General features: G+C 49.5%; 1 protein-coding gene across 1 annotated transcript; it reads left to right on the top strand.

Moving 5' to 3' along the window:
- Window positions 1-25,485, top strand: LOC135818089 (uncharacterized). The gene is made up of 6 exons (XM_065331413.1): window positions 1-2,376; window positions 4,024-4,102; window positions 5,398-5,867; window positions 6,138-6,296; window positions 12,898-13,038; window positions 24,770-25,485. Exons 1-6 carry the CDS (start codon window positions 52-54, stop codon window positions 24,776-24,778), a joined length of 3,183 nt encoding a protein of 1,060 aa, XP_065187485.1. The 5' UTR covers window positions 1-51; the 3' UTR covers window positions 24,779-25,485.
- The last annotated feature ends 1,550 nt before the right edge of the window (window positions 25,486-27,035 follow it).

Genomic DNA, 27,035 nt, shown 5'->3' with positions numbered 1-27,035 from the left:
AGTGAGCTGATCAAGGAAGGTGTCCAGCTGATACCGTACGGGCGCCTGATAATGTGCGGGCCGGGCCGCACAGGCAAGAGCAGCTTCCTGCGATCCCTCTTGCGTCAAGCATTCATGTCAAAGGTCGATAGTACCATCGGTGTGGAGCTGGAGAAGGTGATGTGCACGATCGAGAAGCAAGGGTTAAAGTATGTCTGGAAGCAAGCTGAAGATTCTTACCAGCAGCAGTTGGCCCTGACGCACAGAGCTGTTGGACAAGAGCAAAGGAAGAAAGAGATAGTAGCAGCTCTGAGACAACGAGGTGTGGAGATCCCAAAGAACACCAGGTCCACATCCTCCATGCCATCAACACCCATAACATCACAATCCGCTGTGATTGAGACTGAACAAGCAGATACAGCCAGTGTGTGTGAATCTGCTATCAGCCAACGTGATGAAGCCACCCACACCGGGTACTCTGGTCAATCAGCTACCAGTTCATCCGAAACCATGGACTCTCAGAATGTTCCCACTGCATCCAAGCCGGAGGAGGTCTCAACCATGAGTGTAGAACAGGTAGCAACAGCAGAGCAAGATGTGCAGCAGCTACAGACGGAGATCAACTCAGCCACGCTGAAGTTTGAAGGCTTCCTTGAAGATCTGAAGAAAGGCAAAAGTGAAGTTTTCACTGCAGAGCATCTGAAGAACCTGACATTCATAGATGTCTGGGACTTTGCTGGTCAGAAGCCGTTTGCAGCCATCCAACACATGGTCCTGGCCTGTGATCGGTGTGCATATGCTGTCGTCTTTGATGCCTCAAAGAAGCTCCAGGATAGAGCGAAGCCGACGTTTGGTGTAGACGGTGAGGAACTGCCGCTTTCCAACAGCCTGGAGCAGACCAACTTTGATGTGATGGAGACGTGGTTCAACACTATCCACGAGGTTATTGGAGACAGCGACAACGTACCCGTGTTCGCCATTGGCACACATGTGGACAAGTTACCAAAGAATCCAGAAGCAAGGAAGAAGACAACTGAAGAGATAAAGAAGTACATATTGGCCAATGCAGATGGTAAGGCCTATGCAAACGACATTGACAAGGTGGTATTTGTGGACAACACACGAGCTGGCAAGGATCCAGAAGACCCAGCAGTTGTTCAGCTACGGCAAGACATCGTCCAGCAGCTGCAGCATCAGTTCAGCGTTCCCATTCCACTTCGTTGGCTTCCTGTAACTATCTCCATTGGGCACATTGCAAAATCATTTGAACGACCATGGTTATCGGTTGACGAGCTACGCCGCTTGGCCATTGCTGTTGGCAGCATCTCCAGTGAGGATTTGGAGTCCGATTTCCAGGAGATGGTGAAGTTTCACCGTGGTCTTGGTCATTTGCTTCACTTTGTTCACAATGCCCGTCTTCGTGATCGTGTGATCATTGACATCCACTGGGTTCTGAAGACGATGTCACTGCTCTTTTGTCCTGAACCAAAGGATATGCAGAGCAAGCGTCTACGTCCACAATACGATTTGCTGACTCAGGATGGCATCCTCCTTGAAAGCCTGGCCATGCACCGCTGGTCACAGCACAATCGTATGACATCACGCTACACGGCCACAGAAGAACAGCGTGATTTCCTGTTTGAGATGGGTGAGCACTTTGCCCTGTTCTACAACACCAAGACAACTGTGAGCGTGCCTGGTCAGAGAAAGGAGGTGACAACTCGCAAGTTCTTTGTACCAGCTCTGGTGGAGCGAGTTGCGCGTCTTCAAGATGAATTGAGCAAAGGCAAGCCAAGTCCAGCTATGTACCTGTATAGTGGTGCAGATCGTTACTTTCCACAAACCCTGTTCTGGTGTGCTGTTGTGAGGTGTATGCAACGCTACAGTCCAAAGGTGGATCCAATCCTCTATCACACATCGGCACGCATTCTGGTGAAGGATCGCTTCTGGCTGGTCATGCAGTATTTCCACCATGGCATTCGCCTGTCACTGGAGATTCCTGTCGCAGCTGGCAAGGCTAAGTCTTCTTCTACTGATGCTGTCACTCGCGTGGACAAGTCAATTGGCTCTCCTGGCGTTGGCACTGCAGCAAGCGAGGATGAGTCCGCTGCAGTCAAGCTTTGTCATGAGCTTCTGCCGTACCTGGAGTCGGAGCTCGAAAAGCTGAAGGCATTCTCCCTGACTCATGTGAAGTTCAGCAGAGCTGTTCGCTGTCCATGCTCGTTCAGCCGAGATGCATGTCGCAAGCACAAGAAGAAGGGTTGTGCAGAGATTGGCTGTCAGCACTTTGCTCCACTGGTGGAGGGATTACGTCCACGTTGCACTATCGGAGGACGCCCAGAAGTGGATATCAGTGATGTACGCCAATACTGGCCATGCTTTGCCAAAGACACACAGGTAAAAACTAAAAAGAGGTCATATTCAGTTTTCCTCAATATATTTTCCCCATGCTTTGCGTTTACAGCCCGCCCGTGTGTATGTATATGTACAAGGCCAGTACATGTCAGAATGGTGCAGCTGTTAGGGCTGGGAGGGCAATCTCTTTTTCTCAGTTGCCCTGATCTGGAAGTGTTTCTAAATCTTCCGGCTCCCGTACCAAACAATCACACTGTACTCTAACCCAAACCAGTGTAGGTAATATTGCACAATACAGCATGCACTCGCTGGCTCAGGGGTTGCTGTTTCCATGACAACCACCTTGTGACGAGAGACTGATATGCATGTGCATATTGTTATAGTGTATGGTATAATTGTTGTAGAACCCTGAGTCAACAAGTCCATCTAACCCAAATCTTTGAGAAAAGATTTTACTTGATTGCATTTCTACCATAATGTAAAGGCGGGAATTTCGGTGGTGTAATATTTTCGGTATTTCCCAAAATCAACGCTTCGGTAAATCAGTTTTCCAGATCCAAAAATGCATTTCTCACACTGTGTGGCATGGCATTGTTGAATTTAAATTCCCGTTTTATTTTAGGTATTAATTACCTGGACTGAAGTTACTGAAAATAAATCTTCTCCTAAATTTTCCCGTTTTGCAGTAGTCTTGACTCCCGGTATGAGTAGAAGTATATTTTGCACTTGCAAGACAATAGCAATAGAAACATAAGGAGTTGATGTGGACAAATGCAATAGGGCTTGAAAGTGCTATACCACAACCAGGCCAGGGTCATGATAGCGCTGAATTTACGATCCAATTGTATCTAGTTTTGTATGGATCCATGCACATTTGAGTTGTTTCCTTCTCCGTAGGGTGACAAATCTACCCACACTAACTGTACTGCTCCCAACCCCCCAGTAGTGGGGACCAACTTCTGGCACTGAATCCAATTCAGTACACCTGCACTTGACACAATGACGGCCTACCTGTCAGATACCGTATTTTCCGGGGTATAAGCCGCACTTTTTTTCGCTAAAAATCGGACCAAAATCGCCCCTGCGGCTTATACACCGAATATGCTTGCGCGAATGAATGCTTAGCATACATCAGTATGCATGCTGACGTCATGTGACATGTCATTCGACTCAGCTTCGCGCCTGTGTTGCTGATCAACATCAGTGGCAGCGAGACTGAAGATAGTGCAGATGACATGGAGTGATCTGTAGTCAACACAGCAATACACCAACATCTCTGCAGCAACCTGTGGTGCACTAACACTTCATAATCTGATCTAATACTCATAATACTCTGATCTAACATGGTATTTAGCTCCATAACCATAATAAATGTGTAGAAAGGCCATTTGTCAATGAGTGTGAAAAATCTTGGTTTGTGGGTGCGGCTTATACTCCGAATACCAACTTTTAGTCAATATTTTGCCTCAAAAAGGGGCGTGCGGCTTATACCCCGGAAAATACGGTATGTACTTTGCTATACTATCGGAGTAGATCGCCCCAGAAGTCGTTATCTGTTTATCTGTTGAGTTCTGACTTCATCATTTTTAATCCTGTGCAAGTGTATAAAAAGGAGGATGGGGGATTGGCTGGTGTAAATAATTCTATTTGTTTTCACGCCACCTTGCTGTTTTCGCTGATTCTCTCCAGACCGCAGAGCTTGCTGATCCGGAGAAGCCAATGCCGGCAATGCCAATGACAGTTGTGGAGCCCGCAGTGAAGGACAATGGTGAGATGATTTCAGTAAAGTGTTCAGTTTAAAATATACCCTGGAAAGTACAGTGCTGCTCAATGAAATCCAATCATGTGAATCAAGTATGTGCTGGGAGTTGTGCAATCCTAGACCTGCAAACCGTGACTAGTTTGTGACCTGATGCAGTGCGATGACTACTTACTTGATTCACTCGTTCGGATTTCATTGAACATTCCCTGTGGAATACGGGAATGCAGGCTGGAAAACGAGACACGAGAAGCTAGTATAACCTGCCTATCCCTGGTCACTAGAGTGTAGGGTTCACGCAGGGAACGACACACTGGAATTGACCATAATGCCGGGTACGAAGGCTGGATATAAGACTGGGATCATTCCTATAGAAACTTCTATTCAAGTCAGGTCGGTATTCAAACCTGTTATTTCAAATGTATGTCCTCAATAGAACCAGGCTTGCGTACCGATACCTCACCTTGAAAATCAGGCTTGTTTTCAAAACAGTCTTCTATACAAGACAGTATGGTATGTGTACAGGGTCATTAGAGTACAGGGTGATTGATGGGAAAAGGATACACGGAATTCATTTGCTCGGAGTCACTAGAGTAAAGGATGTATGCACGGGATGAGTGTTCAGGGAGTCAAGTACGGAATTGGGAATTTATCGTTTTCAATTGGGTCATGGTTTTCTGGATGAATTGCTGCTGCAGAAAATAATGCCATGTAAAATATCGACACTGCTGTCGTCCACCTTTGATCTATAGTGCATGTAGCTCAGGCTGAACTCGGAGTTCTGGCCAAACATGATAGGTTGAGTACTTGCTCCTACCAGCATCACAGCCTAACAGCCCTACATGTGCTTGTCATGTCAAATCTTGTTGCAATGACCATGACCAACTGAGAAAAAAAATGATAAAAATGAAAAAGGCCAAGGAACTACAAGTTATGCCATAATGTCCACTGACATCACCAGTTACTAAACAATCAGCTCATGCGATAACATTGCACGGCACTGACATTTTCATTTTTATAGATTAATCCTTGGCTCTCCATCCGAGTCCATTTAATGTCAGATACGATTTCTTTTTCTTGACCTCTCCATGCTCACATATCAACCAATGTCAACCAATATCTTTAAACAAAACTGAGCAATTTGAGCCCCCGGGAGGTGTGATTTTGCTGTTCTTGGTCCATATGTGGGGATACTAGTACCGGATTAAATGAACTGGAGAGGAGTGAATGATACATTTATACTTGAAGTAGTTTTCTCCACTCACTGTTTGACACTGTGTGCTCCTTGGTTGTTTGACTTGCAGAAGTTGCAGCAACTGCCCAGAAGCCCGCGGCTGTGCCAAAGAGAGCTACAGCCTACCAGCAAGTGCTGTGCAAGCATTATGCTGCAATACAGAGTAGCTTAGCTATCAATGTGATGGACTGTGTCAAGAGCTTGCGTGCAGAAGGTCACCTCAGTACCGAAGTCGTCATGGAAACCAGAACCCTGCAGAAATCAGCAGGGCAAGATGAGACTCTAGATCACATGTGTGCTCTTCTGGAGAAGCTCCCCGATGACGGAATGTGCTTCTTTGTTGAAGATATCCTGCCGTCGCAAGGTCTGTCACAGCTCGTGGAGACATTCCGTGTGTGTCCTGGTCCTGGAAAGTGTTCACTACATCGCAATGACCTGCATCCTGTATCAGTGTGTTCCGGTGACAAGACACTGTTCATGCAGACTAGTGTTGATGCCTCCCAGACTGGTAATGTCAAGAGTAGTCAACTTGAGACTGGGGTAAGAACTCTGCTCTGTACAGTCTACTTAACTGCATGTTTGGTGATTGTACAGTGAAGCACACATTGCAGTACACCGGCACTTCCTTGTGAAAACGTTTGAGGATATGAGGATGCGCTAACTCCAAAGTGCACTCTTGGCCGAGAGCACATTGTGGAGTGATGCTGTTACTGAAAATTACGTAATGACCAAGTTTGCTATCAAATTGTCTCCAAGCCCTTTCGAAACCCGAGCAATTCCCATGAATCTGTCCTTCAATCCCCGCTGCAGATGTCTGATCTGCTCCAGGAAGTGCTGCGTTCAAGCTATGTGGAATTGAAGCGTAGCTTGGACGTAGAAGAGGGCATTCTGGACCGTCTCTATGCAGAGAGCATCATCACCCAGCGCTTCTGCAAGAAACTCCGTGCTATGGATGATCGTGAAGATCAGGTAATGCTTTTACTGATGTGTAGCTACATCTACTGCCAATTTAAAGTTGAATTTTAAAGGGTAAGTATACCCTAAAATCAAATTTTCACCAGTTGTAGTCTTCGGGGTGCTGAGTCGAATGGTCGTGGTCCGAGGAAGCTGAGACGCTCCCTTCCTACTTGAATCCCAATCGAACTCGCGCACTTCCACCGAAACTGGGTGACTGCGCCCTACGAGATGGGGATTTGTATGCAAAATGTCACTAAAAGCGCCATTTCGTTCTTATAAAAGCACGGATGACCGCGATTTGCCCATATGTTGTAGTCTTTTGGACGCTGAGTCGACTGGTTTTGGTCCCAAAAGGCTGCGATGCAGCGTTCCGCCGTTATTCCCAATCGAACATGGTTGAACAAGCGGTCACGTGCTCCTGCGTACGCCAGTCACCTGGTCACCGTGCCTGCAGGGTACAACTTACTAGCCTGTTTGACCTTTTTTGGGTGCAGTCCTGTCACTCGAGTTGAACTCGAGTTGAACCTTGGTGTGAAAGTTGTCGCCTGCTGGCGTGGTGACCAGGTGATTTGGGCACCCAGGAGCACGTGACCGCTTGTTCAACCATGTTCGATTGGGAATAAAGGAGGAACGCTGCATCGCAGCCTTTTCGGACCAAAACCAGTCGACTCAGCGTCCAAAAGACTACAACATATGGGCCAATCGCGGTCATCCGTGCTTTTATAAGAACGACATAGCACTTTTAGTGAGATTTTTCATACAAATCCCCATCTAGTAGGGCGCAGTCACCCAGTTTCGGTGGAAGTGCGCGGGTTCGATTGGGAAAAAAGAAGGAAGGGAGCGTCGCAGCTTCCTCGGACCAAGACCATTCGACTCAGCACCCAGAAGACTACAATAATATTATTGGTGAAAATTTGATTTAAGGGTATACTTCCCCTTTAACTGAAAGTAGGTTGTAATGTATATATAACTGAACCTATCTATCTGTCTATTGCTTCATTATTCATTGATCATTCTGTAAGCCTACATGGGTAGTGTTTCACCCAGTATGACAGTTTGCTCTTTCATCAATCATCGTGGTCTGCTGCACACGATGCATGGATGTGTTTCCTTTGTTTTGCATTGCTTGCTGTATGCACGCTTTCAGTCTTATCATGCTATCGTTAGTTCCGGTATAGTGCGTTGTTGCGAGTCTGGCATGCTGTGCGTAGAAGTCGTACCACCGCACTCAGTATCGCTCTAGCCCGATAATTCATATGCATCTGAGTTGGCTGTACTCAGTTGCCTTTTGGGAACTCTTTGCCATGAGTTCATTAGTAGTTCTTATGTTGTCGTTTTGCTCTCAACTTGTTTTCTCTCTCTCTCTCTGAAATGTTCTTCCCTGAATAACAACTAATAATTACTTTCGTACTGCCTGTTGGTCGAGTTGGCGTGCATGCCTGCGTGACTGAAGTTCCATAACATCTGGTACCGAAACCCGCTGATACCTGGTGCGACTGTGTTGTCGTTTGGTGGTGGGCCTTGATTTGGAAATAATGTCGCTGAAACTCGATGGATTCCTGCGGACGTTCCGCGGAAAAGGAGATGACCTGGAGACGTTTTGGTCGAAGTTCCGTGTACTGGCGGATATTCAAAAGTGGGACACGGAGGAAAAACGGATGCAGCACCTGCCCCTGGTCCTAGATGGCCAGGCGTTCAAAGTCTTCATGTCCATGGCGGAGGCGGACAGGAAAAAGGAGGCAACCGTGAAAGCGCTACTTGAAAAGGCCTTCGCGCCTGCACCTGCTGATTCTTATCAGCAGTTCCTGTCCCGTCGCCTGCGCCCTGATGAGGCTGTGGACGGCTACGTTGCTGACCTGAAGCACCACTTGAGCTTAGCTGGCCACAAGATTACAGACGATAAGGACCCGGTCCTTTTGGAGCAGGTGATTTGTGGCTTGCCACCGACGTTCGCGCGAGACATTCGTTTGCAGGGTGCTGGACAGGCCCTCTCCGTCAGTGACGTGACAGAGAAGGTTCGCGCTTTGCAACTGGTTGAAAGCGCTGCATCATCGCATGCCATTGGCGCTGCTGCCACCGAACCAGCGAAGTCTTTGTATTGTTACACGTGCGGGAAAACTGGGCATGTCAAGAAGACCTGCCGTGCTGGGAACCGGGAACCCTCCACGCAGAGCTCATCAGCAGGCCCATCTTCCTCGAAGAGCAGCCGAGTTCGTTGCCATCATTGTCACGAGCTAGGCCACATCCGGAGAAACTGCCCGACCAGGAGAACACGGGGCACTGCGTCTGCTGGTGTTTCTGACCAGCCAGGAGGAAAAACCGATTGCTGTTTGGCCCTGACTACATCATCGTCTTCCCTTATCCGAGTGTACGTCGATGCCTGCCGAGAAAAACACGACGAGTGGACTCGCCTGAGTTCTGTGGTGGACACTGGTTGCACGCGCTCTCTCATCAGCCGTGCCGCACTCCAGAAGTGCAATGGCCTGCGTTACATGGAACAGTGTCCGGACAACATGCTCGCCCTCAACGGTGAATCGCTGAAGATACTGGGTAGCGTCCTGCTGAACCTCCGTCGACTCGACGGACCTGTGCACTTGGACCTACTGACTGCCGTATCTGTGCTGGTTGTCCCAGACTTGAGTGTCCTGAACACCGACATGGTCGTCGGCAACGATGTAGTGACCCGCGCTGGAGGTATGCACCTGCAATACGCTGACGGCTGTCTGTCGTCCGTCTCATTTGGCTGTGCCGCTGTGTCTGCTGCTGTTAGGGCTGCCACTGATGTGCCACCTAAGCCTGCTGACAGCACTGCTCGCACCTCCAAGCTGTCCCGCCACGTTACGGTCAACCACTCTGGTGACGATGTCACACTAAGTGTTGATGATGGCGAGGTGCACTGGAATGCAGCCGCCGGCTACTGGAGCATGAAGTGGCACTGGAGGGACAACATGCCACCTGCTGAACCAATTGGGTCAGGGATTGGCGAATATCCCCGCGCCAAACTCACCGCCAATCAGGAGCTGCAGTTCAATGCTGAAGTAGATGCCTGGATCCAGCAAGGCTGGCTGGTACCACACGATGCGGATGTTCACGGACCACCGGGCGCCATCCTCCCGTTGATTGCGAAGTGCCAAGAGCACAAGGCCTCAACACCGGTTCGCCCTGTACTGGACTACCGTGGGCTGAACCAGCTCATCCGCAACCACCCTGGGTGCAACACCCCTGTGTGCGGTGAGAAGCTGCGCAGCTGGCGACAGGCTGGTGACAATTTCCACATCCTGGATATACGGAAGGCGTACCTGCAGGTCCGTCTTGATCCGTCGCTGGCGAGGTTCCAGACCGTCATTTACAAGGGCAAGCCGTACGTCATGATGCGCATGGGCTTCGGCCTTGGGATTGCGCCAAAGCTGATGAGCCTGATCGTACAGTACGTCACTGGCCCCTACCCTACTGTAGACAGCTATGTTGACGACTTGTTCGTGCCTGATGATCTCGTCACCACGGTGGAAGATGAGATGGTGAAGTTTGGCCTACCCACCAAACCTGCTGAATGCTTGCGATCAGCCCGCGTCCTTGGTCTCCAGCTTCACAGCTCGAACGACGTCCTGCAGTGGCGACGACGAGATGTCGACCTCTGCTGCCCAGCGAGCCCAACGAAGCGCGATGTGTTCCGCTGGTGTGGTCGCCTGCTTGATCACAACCCTGTGTGCTCCTGGCTCAGGCCATACACTAGCTACCTGAAGAGATTGGCTGACTCGCTCACTCCTGGAGGCTGGGACGCCAGGGTACCACCAGAAGTAGTAAGCCTCTGCCAAGAGCTGTCTGGTCGCGTTGAAGGAGAAGATCCGGTACACGGTGCCTGGTCCGCTCCACCTGCTGCACCATGGTCAGTATGGTGCGACGCATCCAACATTGCCACCGGAATTGTGGTGCAATGCGGTGCAGATGTGATCGAGGATGCGTGCTGGCTGCGTCCGAAGGATGATCGTACGCACATCAATGTCGCCGAACTTGATTCGGTGATGAGTGGCCTTCAGCGTGCCACCGCCTACGGCCTCGCGAGTGTGCGCCTCCTGACCGACTCCAAGACCGTGCATGGTTGGCTGTATAACCTGCTGCATGACATCCGCCGTGTCAAGATCAGCGGGCTGTACGATGTGCTCGTCCAACGCCGCTTGCAAGCTATCGACGAGCTTGTCCGCCTCACTGGCCTGTCTGTTGTGGTCGAATGGGTGCCCTCTGAACGCAACTTGGCTGATCGGCTGACAAGAGTACCAACTCCATGGTTGAAGCTCTGCCGTGCCAAGTCTGACATGTGTGCTGTTGCTGGTGATACCACTAATCCCGCCGTGGCCCCGCCCATGGCTGTTGCCACCATCCGCGCAGCGCGGCAGAACGATGGACTGATTCTGGCTGCCATTCACGAGGTATCCAATGGGCTTCCTGTGTCGGCTGCATGCTACCGGAGAGTTGCTGCTCAGCTGGTCGTGAAGGCTGGCCTGCTTCGCCGAAGCGTGAAATTGCCCGATGGTGACATCGCTGAAGTGCCGGTGGTTCCCGGATCACTGACTGATGAGCCACTGGACAGGGCGCACAACAACACTGGGCATGGCGCATGGGAGTCCATGTATCGCACTCTCCGCCGACACTGCTATTTCCCGAGAATGGCTGAACGCTGCCAAGAAATCGTACGCTGCTGTGCGCACTGCTGCTGCGCTAACCCTCGCCGTGGTCAGATTCCTCCTCCGACTCGCACCGTACTGCCGGACCGACCCTGGAGTGTCATCCAGCTGGACACCCTGGAACTTGGCGCAAGTAAATCTGGTGAGTTCCATTCCGTTCTGGTTTGCATCGACATATTCTCGAAATGGGTGGAAGTGGCTCCGCTACGCCGTCACGATGCGCAATCCGTGGCTGATTCATTCGTGCAGATTTGCACTCGCTGGGGTCCCCCTGATATGGTCCGTCTCGACAATGGCACTGAGTTCATCAATGCTATCGTCCGCTCTGTGTTTGCTATGTTTGGAGTCACCATCCAAACTCGAGCAGTACGCCATCCCCAATCGCAGGGCTGTGTTGAACGATTCAACGGGACACTGCTGACTCTGATGAGGAAGGTTCTATCCGAATCGTCTGACTGGAATGCTGATCTGAACACACTGCTGTACTTCTATCGTAACCGACCTCATTCCGCAACCAAGATTTCGCCGATGGAAGCCATCTGTGGTTGGACACCCCACCAGTTGATCGCTGATCCAGATCGGACTGTGCATGATAGCAGCAACTGGTCTCGGGATCACCCTGCTCGGTGTGCTCGACTGCGCGACCTCGTGGAATCCGAGTTATCCGACGCTGACCGCATCCAAGAGGAGACTGTGCCTGTCTATCACACTGGTGATCACGTTCTTCTCCGCCGTCCTGACCGTCACCAGAAGCGTCTACCGATGTATGAACCTGGTTGGCAAGTCATTCGTGTTCTGTCCCCCTCGACTGTGGTGATTCGACGGTGTGAACCTGTACATGGTCGCAATGCTGAGAAAGTTGTGAATGTCGACCTGATCAAGCTCGACCCTCATCCCATTGCCGCAGATGCAGATGTTGACTCTGCTGATGATCGTGATGACATCCCTGCTATCATCCAAATCGACATGGATCCGCAGCTTGACCAAGCCTACGGACTTCGTCGGCGGGCTGCAATCCGTCCTACTCAGCGGTTCCGTGACTAATGTCATCAAGGGGAGAGGTGTAATATATATATATAACTGAACCTATCTATCTGTCTATTGCTTCACTATTTATTGATCATGCTGTAAGCCTACATGGGTAGTGTTTCACCCAGTATGACAGTTTGCTCTTTCATCAATCATCGTGGTCTGCTGCACACGATGCATGGATGTGTTTCCTTTGTTTTGCATTGCTTGCTGTATGCACGCTTTCAGTCTTATCATGCTATCGTTAGTTCCGGTATAGTGCGTTGTTGCGAGTCTGGCATGCTGTGCGTAGAAGTCGTACCACCGCACTCAGTATCGCTCTAGCCCGATAATCCATATGCATCTGAGTTGGCTGTACTCAGTTGCCTTTTGGGAACTCTTTGCCATGAGTTCATTAGTAGTTCTTATGTTGTCGTTTTGCTCTCAACTTGTTTTCTCTCTCTCTCTCTCTCAGGAAATGTTCTTCCCTGAATAACAACTAATAATTACTTTCGTACTGCCTGTTGGTCGAGTTGGCGTGCATGCCTGCGTGACTGAAGTTCCATAACAAGGTGTAGAGAGTATGTTTGTTGTGGCTGATTATCCTGCGGTCAGCATACATTGGCAGGTAGCAGCAAGACTGGGGTGTGCGGGGCTAAATACAATTTTTAGGATTTTGGAGAAGAAAATCATTTGGCTGTACCTGGAAAACACCGATCTTGCTTGTAATGGCACAAATAGTAACATCATCTAGCTGTGTACAGCTGGCCATGTATGTATTTGGACAGGCGGCTACTGAGCTACAGCTTGGCAAAGCGAGGGGTTACATATTGAAGATCAGAAATGTGGTGTTTGCAAGTGGATAGAAAATTGCTAAAAATGCATGTTGTCTGGGTATTTTCTATTGGAATGTTGTGTCTCAGGCAACTGTCTTCTTGGAAGCACTGCCGGGCTGTGGCAAGCAGGCGTTCCGTCAGTTTGTGTCCGCTCTGAAAGAGAGTGAGAAGCTGGCCCACCAGGAGCTGGCTGATCTCCTAAAGGAGAAGCTGCTGGAGATGACACCCGTAAGCATTTTGTTCTTGATACTTCCAGCGACATGCGCCATTCCCATTGGCACCATTTTAGATTTTCTCTTATGGCCAGTATCATTATTGTTCAGTGCATGCTAGGCTTTGACAAAATCAGTTTATCAGGGTTCTAGCGAAAGCTGGGTAGGGGTGCGCAGGGCCCCTACTCTTATTCACCCCCCCCCCTCCCCGTGAAAAGGTGGCGCCCTTTACTCATTTATAGATTTTTGGGTTTTTTCAGGCAATTCAACGAGAATGCAGTCAATAGTCACTAACAGAGAGGTCCTATAGGTATTCTTGTCTGCGGTGCAATCGGGGGTTCGCTTCTGTACGTTGCATTTTTCAGGGCAAGACATTTTTGGAAAATGGAAAATGGGTTATGGGGTAACTGTTTCCCCTGCCCACCCCAGGTGTGTAGCTTGTGTGTAGTCAGCGTAGTCAGGTCACCGCCACACCAGCAAATGTCTGTTGTAGGTACTGCATAGTCAAAATAGGCAAAGTGACAGCATTATGAGTTTAATAGTGGCACACGGTCACCACACCACAGACATGCTCTGATACAGGGTCATCACACCACAGACGTGCTCTGATACAAGGTCATCACACCACAGACGTGCTCTGATACAGGGTCATCACACCACAGACATGCTCTGATACAGGGTCATCACACCACAGACATGCTCTGATACAGGGTCATCACACCACAGACATGCTCTGATACAGGGTCATCACACCACAGACATGCTCTGATACAGGGTCATCACACCACAGACATGCTCTGATACAGGGTCATCACACCACAGACATGCTCTGATACAGGGTCACCACACCACAGACATGCTCTGATACAGGGTCATCACACCACAGACATGCTCTGATACAGGGTCATCACACCACAGACATGCTCTGATACAGGGTCATCACACCACAGACATGCTCTGATACAGGGTCATCACACCACAGACATGCTCTGATACAGGGTCATCACACCACAGACATGCTCTGATACAGGGTCATCACACCACAGACATGCTCTGATACAGGGTCATCACACCACAGACATGCTCTGATACAGGGTCACCACACCACAGACATGCTCTGATACAGGGTCATCACACCACAGACATGCTCTGATACAGGGTCATCACACCACAGACATGCTCTGATACAGGGTCATCACACCACAGACATGCTCTGATACAGGGTCATCACACCACAGACATGCTCTGATACAGGGTCATCACACCACAGACATGCTCTGATACAGGGTCATCACACCACAGACATGCTCTGATACAGGGTCATCACACCACAGACATGCTCTGATACAGGGTCATCACACCACAGACATGCTCTGATACAGGGTCATCACACCACAGACATGCTCTGATACAGGGTCATCACACCACAGACATGCTCTGATACAGGGTCATTACACCACAGACATGCTCTGATACAGGGTCACCACACCACAGACATGCTCTGATACAGGGTCATCACACCACAGACATGCTCTGATACAGGGTCATCACACCACAGACATGCTCTGATACAGGGTCACCACACCACAGACGTGCTCTGATACAGGGTCACCACACCACAGACATGCTCTGATACAGGGTCACCACACCACAGACATGCTCTGATACAGGGTCACCACACCACAGACATGCTCTGATACAGGGTCATCACACCACAGACGTGCTCTGATACAGGGTCACCACACCACAGACATGCTCTGATACAGGGTCACCACACCACAGACATGCTCTGATACACGGTCATCACACCACAGACATGCTCTGATACAGGGTCATCACACCACAGACATGCTCTGATACAGGGTCATCACACCACAGACGTGCTCTGATACAGGGTCACCACACCACAGACATGCTCTGATACAGGGTCACCACACCACAGACATGCTCTGATACACGGTCATCACACCACAGACATGCTCTGATACAGGGTCATCACACCACAGACATGCTCTGATACAGGGTCATCACACCACAGACGTGCTCTGATACACGGTCATCACACCACAGACATGCTCTGATACAGGGTCATCACACCACAGACGTGCTCTGATACACGGTCATCACACCACAGACATGCTCTGATACAGGGTCATCAAACCACAGACGTGCCCTGATACAGGGTCATCACACCACAGACATGCTCTGATACAGGGTCATCACACCACAGACATGCTCTGATACAGGGTCATCACACCACAGACGTGCTCTGATACAAGGTCATCACACCACAGACATGCTCTGATACAGGGTCATCACACCACAGACGTGCTCTGATACAGGGTCACCACACCACAGACATGCTCTGATACAGGGTCACCACACCACAGACATGCTCTGATACAGGGTCATCACACCACAGACATGCTCTGATACAGGGTCATCACACCACAGACATGCTCTGATACAGGGTCACCACACCACAGACATGCTCTGATACAGGGTCATCACACCACAGACATGCTCTGATACAGGGTCATCACACCACAGACATGCTCTGATACAGGGTCATCACACCACAGACATGCTCTGATACAGGGTCATCACACCACAGACATGCTCTGATACAGGGTCATCACACCACAGACATGCTCTGATACAGGGTCACCACACCACAGACATGCTCTGATACAGGGTCACCACACCACAGACATGCTCTGATACAGGGTCATCACACCACAGACGTGCTCTGATACAGGGTCACCACACCACAGACATGCTCTGATACAGGGTCACCACACCACAGACATGCTCTGATACAGGGTCATCACACCACAGACATGCTCTGATACAGGGTCATCACACCACAGACATGCTCTGATACAGGGTCACCACACCACAGACATGCTCTGATACAGGGTCATCACACCACAGACATGCTCTGATACAGGGTCATCACACCACAGACATGCTCTGATACAGGGTCATCACACCACAGACATGCTCTGATACAGGGTCATCACACCACAGACATGCTCTGATACAGGGTCATCACACCACAGACATGCTCTGATACAGGGTCATCACACCACAGACATGCTCTGATACAGGGTCATCACACCACAGACATGCTCTGATACAGGGTCATCACACCACAGACATGCTCTGATACAGGGTCATCACACCACAGACATGCTCTGATACAGGGTCATCACACCACAGACATGCTCTGATACAGGGTCATCACACCACAGACATGCTCTGATACAGGGTCACCACACCACAGACATGCTCTGATACAGGGTCATCACACCACAGACATGCTCTGATACAGGGTCATCACACCACAGACATGCTCTGATACAGGGTCATCACACCACAGACATGCTCTGATACAGGGTCATCACACCACAGACATGCTCTGATACAGGGTCATCACACCACAGACATGCTCTGATACAGGGTCATCACACCACAGACATGCTCTGATACAGGGTCATCACACCACAGACATGCTCTGATACAGGGTCATCACACCACAGACATGCTCTGATACAGGGTCATCACACCACAGACATGCTCTGATACAGGGTCATCACACCACAGACATGCTCTGATACAGGGTCATCACACCACAGACATGCTCTGATACAGGGTCATCACACCACAGACATGCTCTGATACAGGGTCACCACACCACAGACATGCTCTGATACAGGGTCATCACACCACAGACATGCTCTGATACAGGGTCATCACACCACAGACATGCTCTGATACAGGGTCATCACACCACAGACATGCTCTGATACAGGGTCATCACACCACAGACATGCTCTGATACAGGGTCATCACACCACAGACATGCTCTGATACAGGGTCATCACACCACAGACATGCTCTGATACAGGGTCATCACACCACAGACATGCTCTGATACAGGGTCATCACACCACAGACATGCTCTGATACAGGGTCATCACACCACAGACGTGCTCTGATACACGGTCATCACACCACAGACATGCTCTGATACAGGGTCATCACACCACAGACGTGCTCTGATACACGGTCATCACACCACAGACATGCTCTGATACAGGGTCATCAAACCACAGACGTGCCCTGATACAGGGTCATCACACCACAGACATGCTCTGATACAGGGTCATCACACCACAGACGTGCTCTGATACACGGTCATCACACCACAGACATGCTCTGATACAGGGTCATCACACCACAGACGTGCTCTGATACACGGTCATCACACCACAGACATGCTCTGATACAGGGTCATCAAACCACAGACGTGCCCTGATACAGGGTCATCACACCACAGACATGCTCTGATACAGGGTCATCACACCACAGACATGCTCTGATACAGGGTCATCACACCACAGACATGCTCTGATACAGGGTCATCACACCACAGACATGCTCTGATACAGGGTCATCACACCACAGACATGCTCTGATACAGGGTCATCACACCACAGACATGCTCTGATACAGGGTCATCACACCACAGACATGCTCTGATACAGGGTCATCACACCACAGACATGCTCTGATACAGGGTCATCACACCACAGACATGCTCTGATACAGGGTCATCACACCACAGACATGCTCTGATACAGGGTCATCACACCACAGACATGCTCTGATACAGGGTCACCACACCACAGACATGCTCTGATACAGGGTCATCACACCACAGACATGCTCTGATACAGGGTCATCACACCACAGACATGCTCTGATACAGGGTCATCACACCACAGACATGCTCTGATACAGGGTCATCACACCACAGACATGCTCTGATACAGGGTCATCACACCACAGACATGCTCTGATACAGGGTCATCACACCACAGACATGCTCTGATACAGGGTCATCACACCACAGACATGCTCTGATACAGGGTCATCACACCACAGACATGCTCTGATACAGGGTCATCACACCACAGACGTGCTCTGATACACGGTCATCACACCACAGACATGCTCTGATACAGGGTCATCACACCACAGACGTGCTCTGATACACGGTCATCACACCACAGACATGCTCTGATACAGGGTCATCAAACCACAGACGTGCCCTGATACAGGGTCATCACACCACAGACATGCTCTGATACAGGGTCATCACACCACAGACGTGCTCTGATACACGGTCATCACACCACAGACATGCTCTGATACAGGGTCATCACACCACAGACGTGCTCTGATACACGGTCATCACACCACAGACATGCTCTGATACAGGGTCATCAAACCACAGACGTGCCCTGATACAGGGTCATCACACCACAGACATGCTCTGATACAGGGTCATCACACCACAGACATGCTCTGATACAGGGTCATCACACCACAGACATGCTCTGATACAGGGTCATCACACCACAGACATGCTCTGATACAGGGTCATCACACCACAGACGTGCCCTGATACAGGGTCATCACACCACAGACATGCTCTGATACAGGGTCATCACACCACAGACATGCTCTGATACAGGGTCATCACACCACAGACATGCTCTGATACAGGGTCATCACACCACAGACATGCTCTGATACAGGGTCATCACACCACAGACATGCTCTGATACAGGGTCATCACACCACAGACATGCTCTGATACAGGGTCATCACACCACAGACATGCTCTGATACAGGGTCACCACACCACAGACGTGCTCTGATACAGGGTCACCACACCACAGACGTGCTCTGATACAGGGTCACCACACCACAGACGTGCTCTGATACAGGGTCATCACACCACAGACATGCTCTGATACAGGGTCATCACACCACAGACATGCTCTGATACAGGGTCATCACACCACAGACATGCTCTGATACACGGTCATCACACCACAGACATGCTCTGATACAGGGTCATCACACCACAGACATGCTCTGATACAGGGTCATCACACCACAGACATGCTCTGATACAGGGTCATCACACCACAGACATGCTCTGATACACGGTCACCACACCACAGACGTGCTCTGATACACGGTCATCACACCACAGACATGCTCTGATACAGGGTCATCACACCACAGACGTGCTCTGATACACGGTAATCACACCACAGACATGCTCTGATACAGGGTCATCAAACCACAGACGTGCCCTGATACAGGGTCATCACACCACAGACATGCTCTGATACAGGGTCATCACACCACAGACGTGCTCTGATACACGGTCATCACACCACAGACATGCTCTGATACAGGGTCATCACACCACAGACGTGCTCTGATACACGGTCATCACACCACAGACATGCTCTGATACAGGGTCATCAAACCACAGACGTGCCCTGATACACGGTCATCACACCACAGACATGCTCTGATACAGGGTCATCACACCACAGACATGCTCTGATACAGGGTCATCACACCACAGACATGCTCTGATACAGGGTCATCACACCACAGACATGCTCTGATACAGGGTCATCACACCACAGACGTGCTCTGATACACGGTCATCACACCACAGACATGCTCTGATACAGGGTCATCAAACCACAGACGTGCTCTGATACAGGGTCATCACACCACAGACATGCTCTGATACAGGGTCATCACACCACAGACATGCTCTGATACAGGGTCACCACACCACAGACGTGCTCTGATACAGGGTCATCACACCACAGACATGCTCTGATACAGGGTCATCACACCACAGACGTGCCCTGATACAGGGTCACCACACCACAGACATGCTCTGATACAGGGTCACTACACCACAGACATGCTCTGATACAGGGTTATCACACCACAGACATGCTCTGATACAGGGTCATCACACCACAGACATGCTCTGATACAGGGTCATCACACCACAGACATGCTCTGATACACGGTCATCACACCACAGACATGCTCTGATACAGGGTCATCACACCACAGACATGCTCTGATACAGGGTCACCGCACCACAGACATGCTCTGATACACGGTCACCACACCACAGACATGCTCTGATACAGGGTCATCACACCACAGACATGCTCTGATACAGGGTCATCACACCACAGACGTGCTCTGATACAGGGTCACCACACCACAGACGTGCTCTGATACAGGGTCACCACACCACAGACGTGCTCTGATACAGGGTCACCACACCACAGACGTGCTCTGATACAGGGTCATCACACCACAGACATGCTCTGATACAGGGTCATCACACCACAGACATGCTCTGATACAGGGTCATCACACCACAGACATGCTCTGATACACGGTCATCACACCACAGACATGCTTTGATACAGGGTCATCACACCACAGACATGCTCTGATACAGGGTCATCACACCACAGACATGCTCTGATACAGGGTCATCACACCACAGACATGCTCTGATACAGGGTCATCACACCACAGACGTGCTCTGATACACGGTCATCACACCACAGACATGCTCTGATACAGGGTCATCACACCACAGACGTGCTCTGATACACGGTCATCACACCACAGACATGCTCTGATACAGGGTCATCAAACCACAGACGTGCCCTGATACAGGGTCATCACACCACAGACATGCTCTGATACAGGGTCATCACACCACAGACGTGCTCTGATACACGGTCATCACACCACAGACATGCTCTGATACAGGGTCATCACACCACAGACGTGCTCTGATACACGGTCATCACACCACAGACATGCTCTGATACAGGGTCATCAAACCACAGACGTGCCCTGATACAGGGTCATCACACCACAGACATGCTCTGATACAGGGTCATCACACCACAGACATGCTCTGATACAGGGTCATCACACCACAGACATGCTCTGATACAGGGTCATCACACCACAGACATGCTCTGATACAGGGTCATCACACCACAGACGTGCCCTGATACAGGGTCATCACACCACAGACATGCTCTGATACAGGGTCATCACACCACAGACATGCTCTGATACAGGGTCATCACACCACAGACATGCTCTGATACAGGGTCATCACACCACAGACATGCTCTGATACAGGGTCATCACACCACAGACATGCTCTGATACAGGGTCATCACACCACAGACATGCTCTGATACAGGGTCATCACACCACAGACATGCTCTGATACAGGGTCATCACACCACAGACATGCTCTGATACAGGGTCACCGCACCACAGACATGCTCTGATACAGGGTCATCACACCACAGACATGCTCTGATACACGGTCACCACACCACAGACATGCTCTGATACAGGGTCACCACACCACAGACATGCTCTGATACAGGGTCACCACACCACAGACATGCTCTGATACAGGGTCACCGCACCACAGACATGCTCTGATACAGGGTCATCACACCACAGACATGCTCTGATACACGGTCACCACACCACAGACATGCTCTGATACAGGGTCACCACACCACAGACATGCTCTGATACAGGGTCACTACACCACAGACATGCTCTGATACAGGGTCATCACACCACAGACATGCTCTGATACAGGGTCATCACACCACAGACATGCTCTGATACAGGGTCATCACACCACAGACATGCTCTGATACACGGTCATCACACCACAGACATGCTCTGATACACGGTCACCACACCACAGACATGCTCTGATACAGGGTTATCACACCACAGACATGCTCTGATACAGGGTCATCACACCACAGACGTGCTCTGATACAGGGTCACCACACCACAGACGTGCTCTGATACAGGGTCACCACACCACAGACGTGCTCTGATACAGGGTCACCACACCACAGACGTGCTCTGATACAGGGTCACCACACCACAGACGTGCTCTGATACAGGGTCACCACACCACAGACGTGCTCTGATACAGGGTCACCACACCACAGACGTGCTCTGATACAGGGTCATCACACCACAGACATGCTCTGATACAGGGTCACCACACCACAGACATGCTCTGATACAGGGTCACCACACCACAGACATGCTCTGATACAGGGTCACTACACCACAGACATGCTCTGATACAGGGTCATCACACCACAGACATGCTCTGATACAGGGTCATCACACCACAGACATGCTCTGATACAGGGTCATCACACCACAGACATGCTCTGATACACGGTCATCACACCACAGACATGCTCTGATACAGGGTCATCACACCACAGACATGCTCTGATACAGGGTCACCGCACCACAGACATGCTCTGATACACGGTCACCACACCACAGACATGCTCTGATACAGGGTCATCACACCACAGACATGCTCTGATACAGGGTCATCACACCACAGACGTGCTCTGATACAGGGTCACCACACCACAGACGTGCTCTGATACAGGGTCACCACACCACAGACGTGCTCTGATACAGGGTCACCACACCACAGACGTGCTCTGATACAGGGTCACCACACCACAGACGTGCTCTGATACAGGGTCACCACACCACAGACGTGCTCTGATACAGGGTCACCACACCACAGACGTGCTCTGATACAGGGTCACCACACCACAGACGTGCTCTGATACAGGGTCACCACACCACAGACGTGCTCTGATACAGGGTCACCACACCACAGACGTGCTCTGATACAGGGTCACCACACCACAGACGTGCTCTGATACAGGGTCATCACACCACAGACATGCTCTGATACAGGGTCATCACACCACAGACGTGCTCTGATACACGGTCACCACACCACAGACGTGCTCTGATACAGGGTCATCACACCACAGACATGCTCTGATACATGGTCATCACACCACAGACGTGCTCTGATACAGGGTCACCACACCACAGACGTGCTCTGATACAGGGTCACCACACCACAGACGTGCTCTGATACAGGGTCACCACACCACAGACGTGCTCTGATACAGGGTCATCACACCACAGACATGCTCTGATACAGGGTCATCACACCACAGACGTGCTCTGATACACGGTCACCACACCACAGACGTGCTCTGATACAGGGTCATCACACCACAGACATGCTCTGATACAGGGTCACCACACCACAGACGTGCTCTGATACACGGTCACCACACCACAGACGTGCTCTGATACAGGGTCATCACACCACAGACATGCTCTGATACAGGGTCATCACACCACAGACATGCTCTGATACAGGGTCATCACACCACAGACATGCTCTGATACAGGGTCATCACACCACAGACATGCTCTGATACAGGGTCATCACACCACAGACATGCTCTGATACAGGGTCATCACACCACAGACATGCTCTGATACAGAGTCATCACACCACAGACATGCTCTGATACAGGGTCATCACACCACAGACGTGCTTTGATACAGGGTCATCACACCACAGACATGCTCTGATACAGGGTCATCACACCACAGACATGCTCTGATACATGGTCATCACACCACAGACGTGCTCTGATACAAGGTCATCACACCACAGACGTGCTCTGATACAGGGTCATCACACCACAGACGTGCTCTGATACAGGGTCATCACACCACAGACATGCTCTGATACATGGTCATCACACCACAGACGTGCTCTGATACAAGGTCATCACACCACAGACGTGCTCTGATACAGGGTCATCACACCACAGACGTGCTCTGATACAGGGTCATCACACCACAGACGTGCTCTGATACAGGGTCATCACACCACAGACATGCCCTGATACAGGGTCATCACACCACAGACGTGCTCTGATACAGGGTCATCACACCACAGATGTACAAGCTACACCCCTGTGCCCTACTACTATTTTGACCTGGCTAGAACCCTGTTTATTATTATCTTAGCGTTGTAGTACGGTTTTGTTGCAGTATGTTATTTTGTGTACGTCGTGTGGTCATCGTGTGCACGTGGTGTTGGTGCATGTGCGTGTGGCTGTGGTGTGAAAAGCAGTCTTCGTCTTGAGTTTGTCATGTCTAGTTGTGTTTCCGTAGTCGTCTTGTAATAAACAGTCTTTCTAAATGTAGTTATCGTCGTCCATTGTATAAGTGTGGAGATGGCACGGGGCTGGGAGCAGGTGAAGAAAGGGCAGTTACAACATTAGTTTATGAGATTGGCCTCTTAATATTTCTCCATTGTGTTAACATTTTTCGCTTCTCCTTCTTCTATTGTCACTGTTGGCATATTTCAAGTCTCTTCTTGATTCCTCAAACTTGTATATTCGTAATCGTGAGAGGGGGGGGGGTGGTGCATAGAGCAAGACCGAGCTTTTCGTACATGATTGTACAAGTATGTTCTCAATGATTTGTGGACATGTTGAAGCCATTCTAACTGGTCTATTTTATAATCTTCCTCTATGCTCACTCAACGTCGTGAGGGTGCAGTACAGTCAACTTTGCGTATAACGACACTCGGCCGGGCATCAGAAAGTGTCCTTATTCGCGAAGTGTCGTTATACCCGAAGTCTCATTACATGTATACAGGTAGAATGGACTTTGCTCTGGGCATGGACATTCTGTCGTTGTTCGCGAATTGTCGTTATATCCGCAATCGTTATTAGCGAAGTTGAGTCAATGACTGTATACGTTTGTAAACCTTGAAAGGTTCACAGAGTAGAACAATGTTCATGATGTACAATGTAATGCATAGAATGTTGTTTGAAGCCGGCAACATGAGGCTAGGAACGTGTGTTGCTTCCGGACTCTGTGCAGGTATGAATGTATCTTTGTGTGTGCTTTTGTCCCTGCAGGGTCTGTGAAGGTTACTCTGCTGGTGGACCCACCATGAGCTGCTATGTACCCACAATGAGCTGTATCAGTGAATGGTGTGTGCAGACTCTACTGAACGGTCGTAATGTTTCTGATCAAGTGTGTTCAGGTATTCCAAGACCTCTTTCCAGTTGAGTTTCTTTTATGGCATCTTGAGCTCTTGGCTAAAATTGAATTAGATTTTACTTTATGCTGTGTTATTGCTAGAATAATCTCGTAGTGAAATGATGGACAATGCAAGTAATGTTCCTACGGATGCTGAAAACTCGGCCTCTATATAGAGAAACCGAGTCTCACGCGACCCATGAAAAAAATCAAATTATTTAATATCATTATCCTATGCTTTGTTGCACGGAAATGTGATCCCTTTTAAGATACACTTTAAGCTGCTCAGCTGCGCTGAAGAGCCTAACTGTTGGCGCCTTGATAATAATTATGATTCTATGAGTTTATTGATTTTAAAACCTTTTTATGCTGTTTCTCTGCACATGGTTCAACATTGCAAGCCTACTGTATGTTTCATGATTTCAATACTATCGGATATCCTTGATTCACCTTTCCTTTTAGCAGATAGTTTTTTTCTCTCTTGAAATTAGCCTATGTTCTTTCTGCGCTTGTAGCCGAAAAACGTAATCAGCGGCACATTCACGTCTGAAAGTTGCATTGCCTGAGATTATGGAGAGTTACCGTGATTGTACTCGGATTGCAAGTAGTTGAAGTAGGTTGTACTGACGTATATGTATACATATATACGGGCTTGTAAGAGTTGTACAGTATTGTTTGATGGGCTATGCTTGACGGCATCACATGGTTATCATGAAACTGAACTATCACAATGTCAGACCGGGAATAACTCATTAGTGCAACGGGAAGATGGCTGACTGTACTTGCTCAATATGTTGAACTTGTTACTTGGGCAATGCCGGGAGTGGAGTGGAGTTAGTACAGACAGTGTACAGTCAACTTCGCTAATAACGACTGCGGATATAACGACATGAAGTTGTCATCATGACTATTACCGCCGAAGTCGCAACTTCTAAGGATATAACGACAATTCGCGAATAACGACAGAATGTCCATGCCCAGAGCAAAGTTCCATCCAAGTGTAATACATATAATGAGACTACGGGTATAACGACACTTCGCGAATAAGGACACTTTTCTGATGCCCTGCCCAGTGTCGTTATATGCCAAGTTGACTGTACCTCATTTGGTTTTCTAAGTAATTTGAGAGTATGTAGACCTACAGCAAATCGCCTGTCTCCAAGTATGTTTGTACGTGTAGAGACTGTGGATTCCAAGTTTTTGTTTGTTTCAGAGTTCTGCCTGATGATGCGAAAATTTGGTCGAATGTTTTTTTTGTTCTTTGTTTCGCAGTAAAGAGAGGGTTGGAAAGTGAATCATGTGTCTCTCTCAGTAGTGTGCAGTACAGTAGTTGCGTTGGAGTTTTAGGGGGAAATAGAAAAGTCGCTATGGCCAGTATAGGTGCACAATGCCAATGGTGCAGCCGATGCTGCATATAACAAGCAAGTATTCGTGACGTGGTAGATCTACGATCATGGTTCCGTCTGTCGTGTCATTTTTACAACACAATCTGTCAATCATGATTCACCACAGTAACGGTTGTCTTATCCCCCCTAGTAACCATGGTTACTAGTAGCTGTAGCTCGCTAGCTAGCTAGACTAGAGTCTGAGTCTTAGTACTACTACTACTACTACTACTAGTACTAGTAGTACAGTCAAATCTGCCGTTAGCGACCTCTGCTGTAGGCGACCATCTACCGTTAGCGACCGATTTTCCGTGCACCGACGGTTTCACATACAAACTGATCTGTCCAGAGCGACCATCTGCTGTGCGCGACCAGCGACCGCGATTTCATGCACGGTGGCTGCATTCGAATCTGCTGTAAGCGACCGCGACCCAGGTTCAGTAAGGTGCGAAACTGTACTTGCCAGTGCGCTGTCAACTGCAAAGTGTGAAAATGCGCTGTCTTGCAAGTGCGATCGACTGGCGCCTGGCCTGTACCATGTGTACTGAGGCTGTGCTGTAGCTCTCACTTAAACTGTCTCAGTCTCAAGTCCAGGCAGTGTCGATCTACTGCCGTGTCGCATACGCGTACTATACGGGTATGGTCGTCGTTGAATATCCAATAAAATAATGTGATTTTTAATATTATTAAAAATCACATTATTCTCGTCGATTTGAGTACATGGAAGCATATACCTGGTATGCCGGATTTACCATAC

The sequence above is a fragment of the Sycon ciliatum genome, chromosome 5 (genome assembly GCF_964019385.1).
Source record: "Sycon ciliatum chromosome 5, ocSycCili1.1, whole genome shotgun sequence".
Lineage (NCBI taxonomy): Eukaryota > Metazoa > Porifera > Calcarea > Leucosolenida > Sycettidae > Sycon > Sycon ciliatum.
The sequence above is the reverse complement of the archived record's forward strand: the minus strand, read 5'-3'. Positions and strand labels throughout refer to the sequence as shown.

What these genes read in the sequence shown, in the direction of transcription:
- LOC135818089 (XM_065331413.1), top strand. Translation starts at nt 52, where the DNA reads ATGTGCGGGCCGGGCCGCACAGGCAAGAGCAGCTTCCTGCGATCCCTC. An exon ending in GCCCGCAGTGAAGGACAATG is followed by an intron (nt 4,103 to 5,397) that starts GTGAGATGATTT and finishes TTTGACTTGCAG; the next exon opens with AAGTTGCAGCAACTGCCCAG. An exon ending in GTAGTCAACTTGAGACTGGG is followed by an intron (nt 5,868 to 6,137) that starts GTAAGAACTCTG and finishes TCCCCGCTGCAG; the next exon opens with ATGTCTGATCTGCTCCAGGA.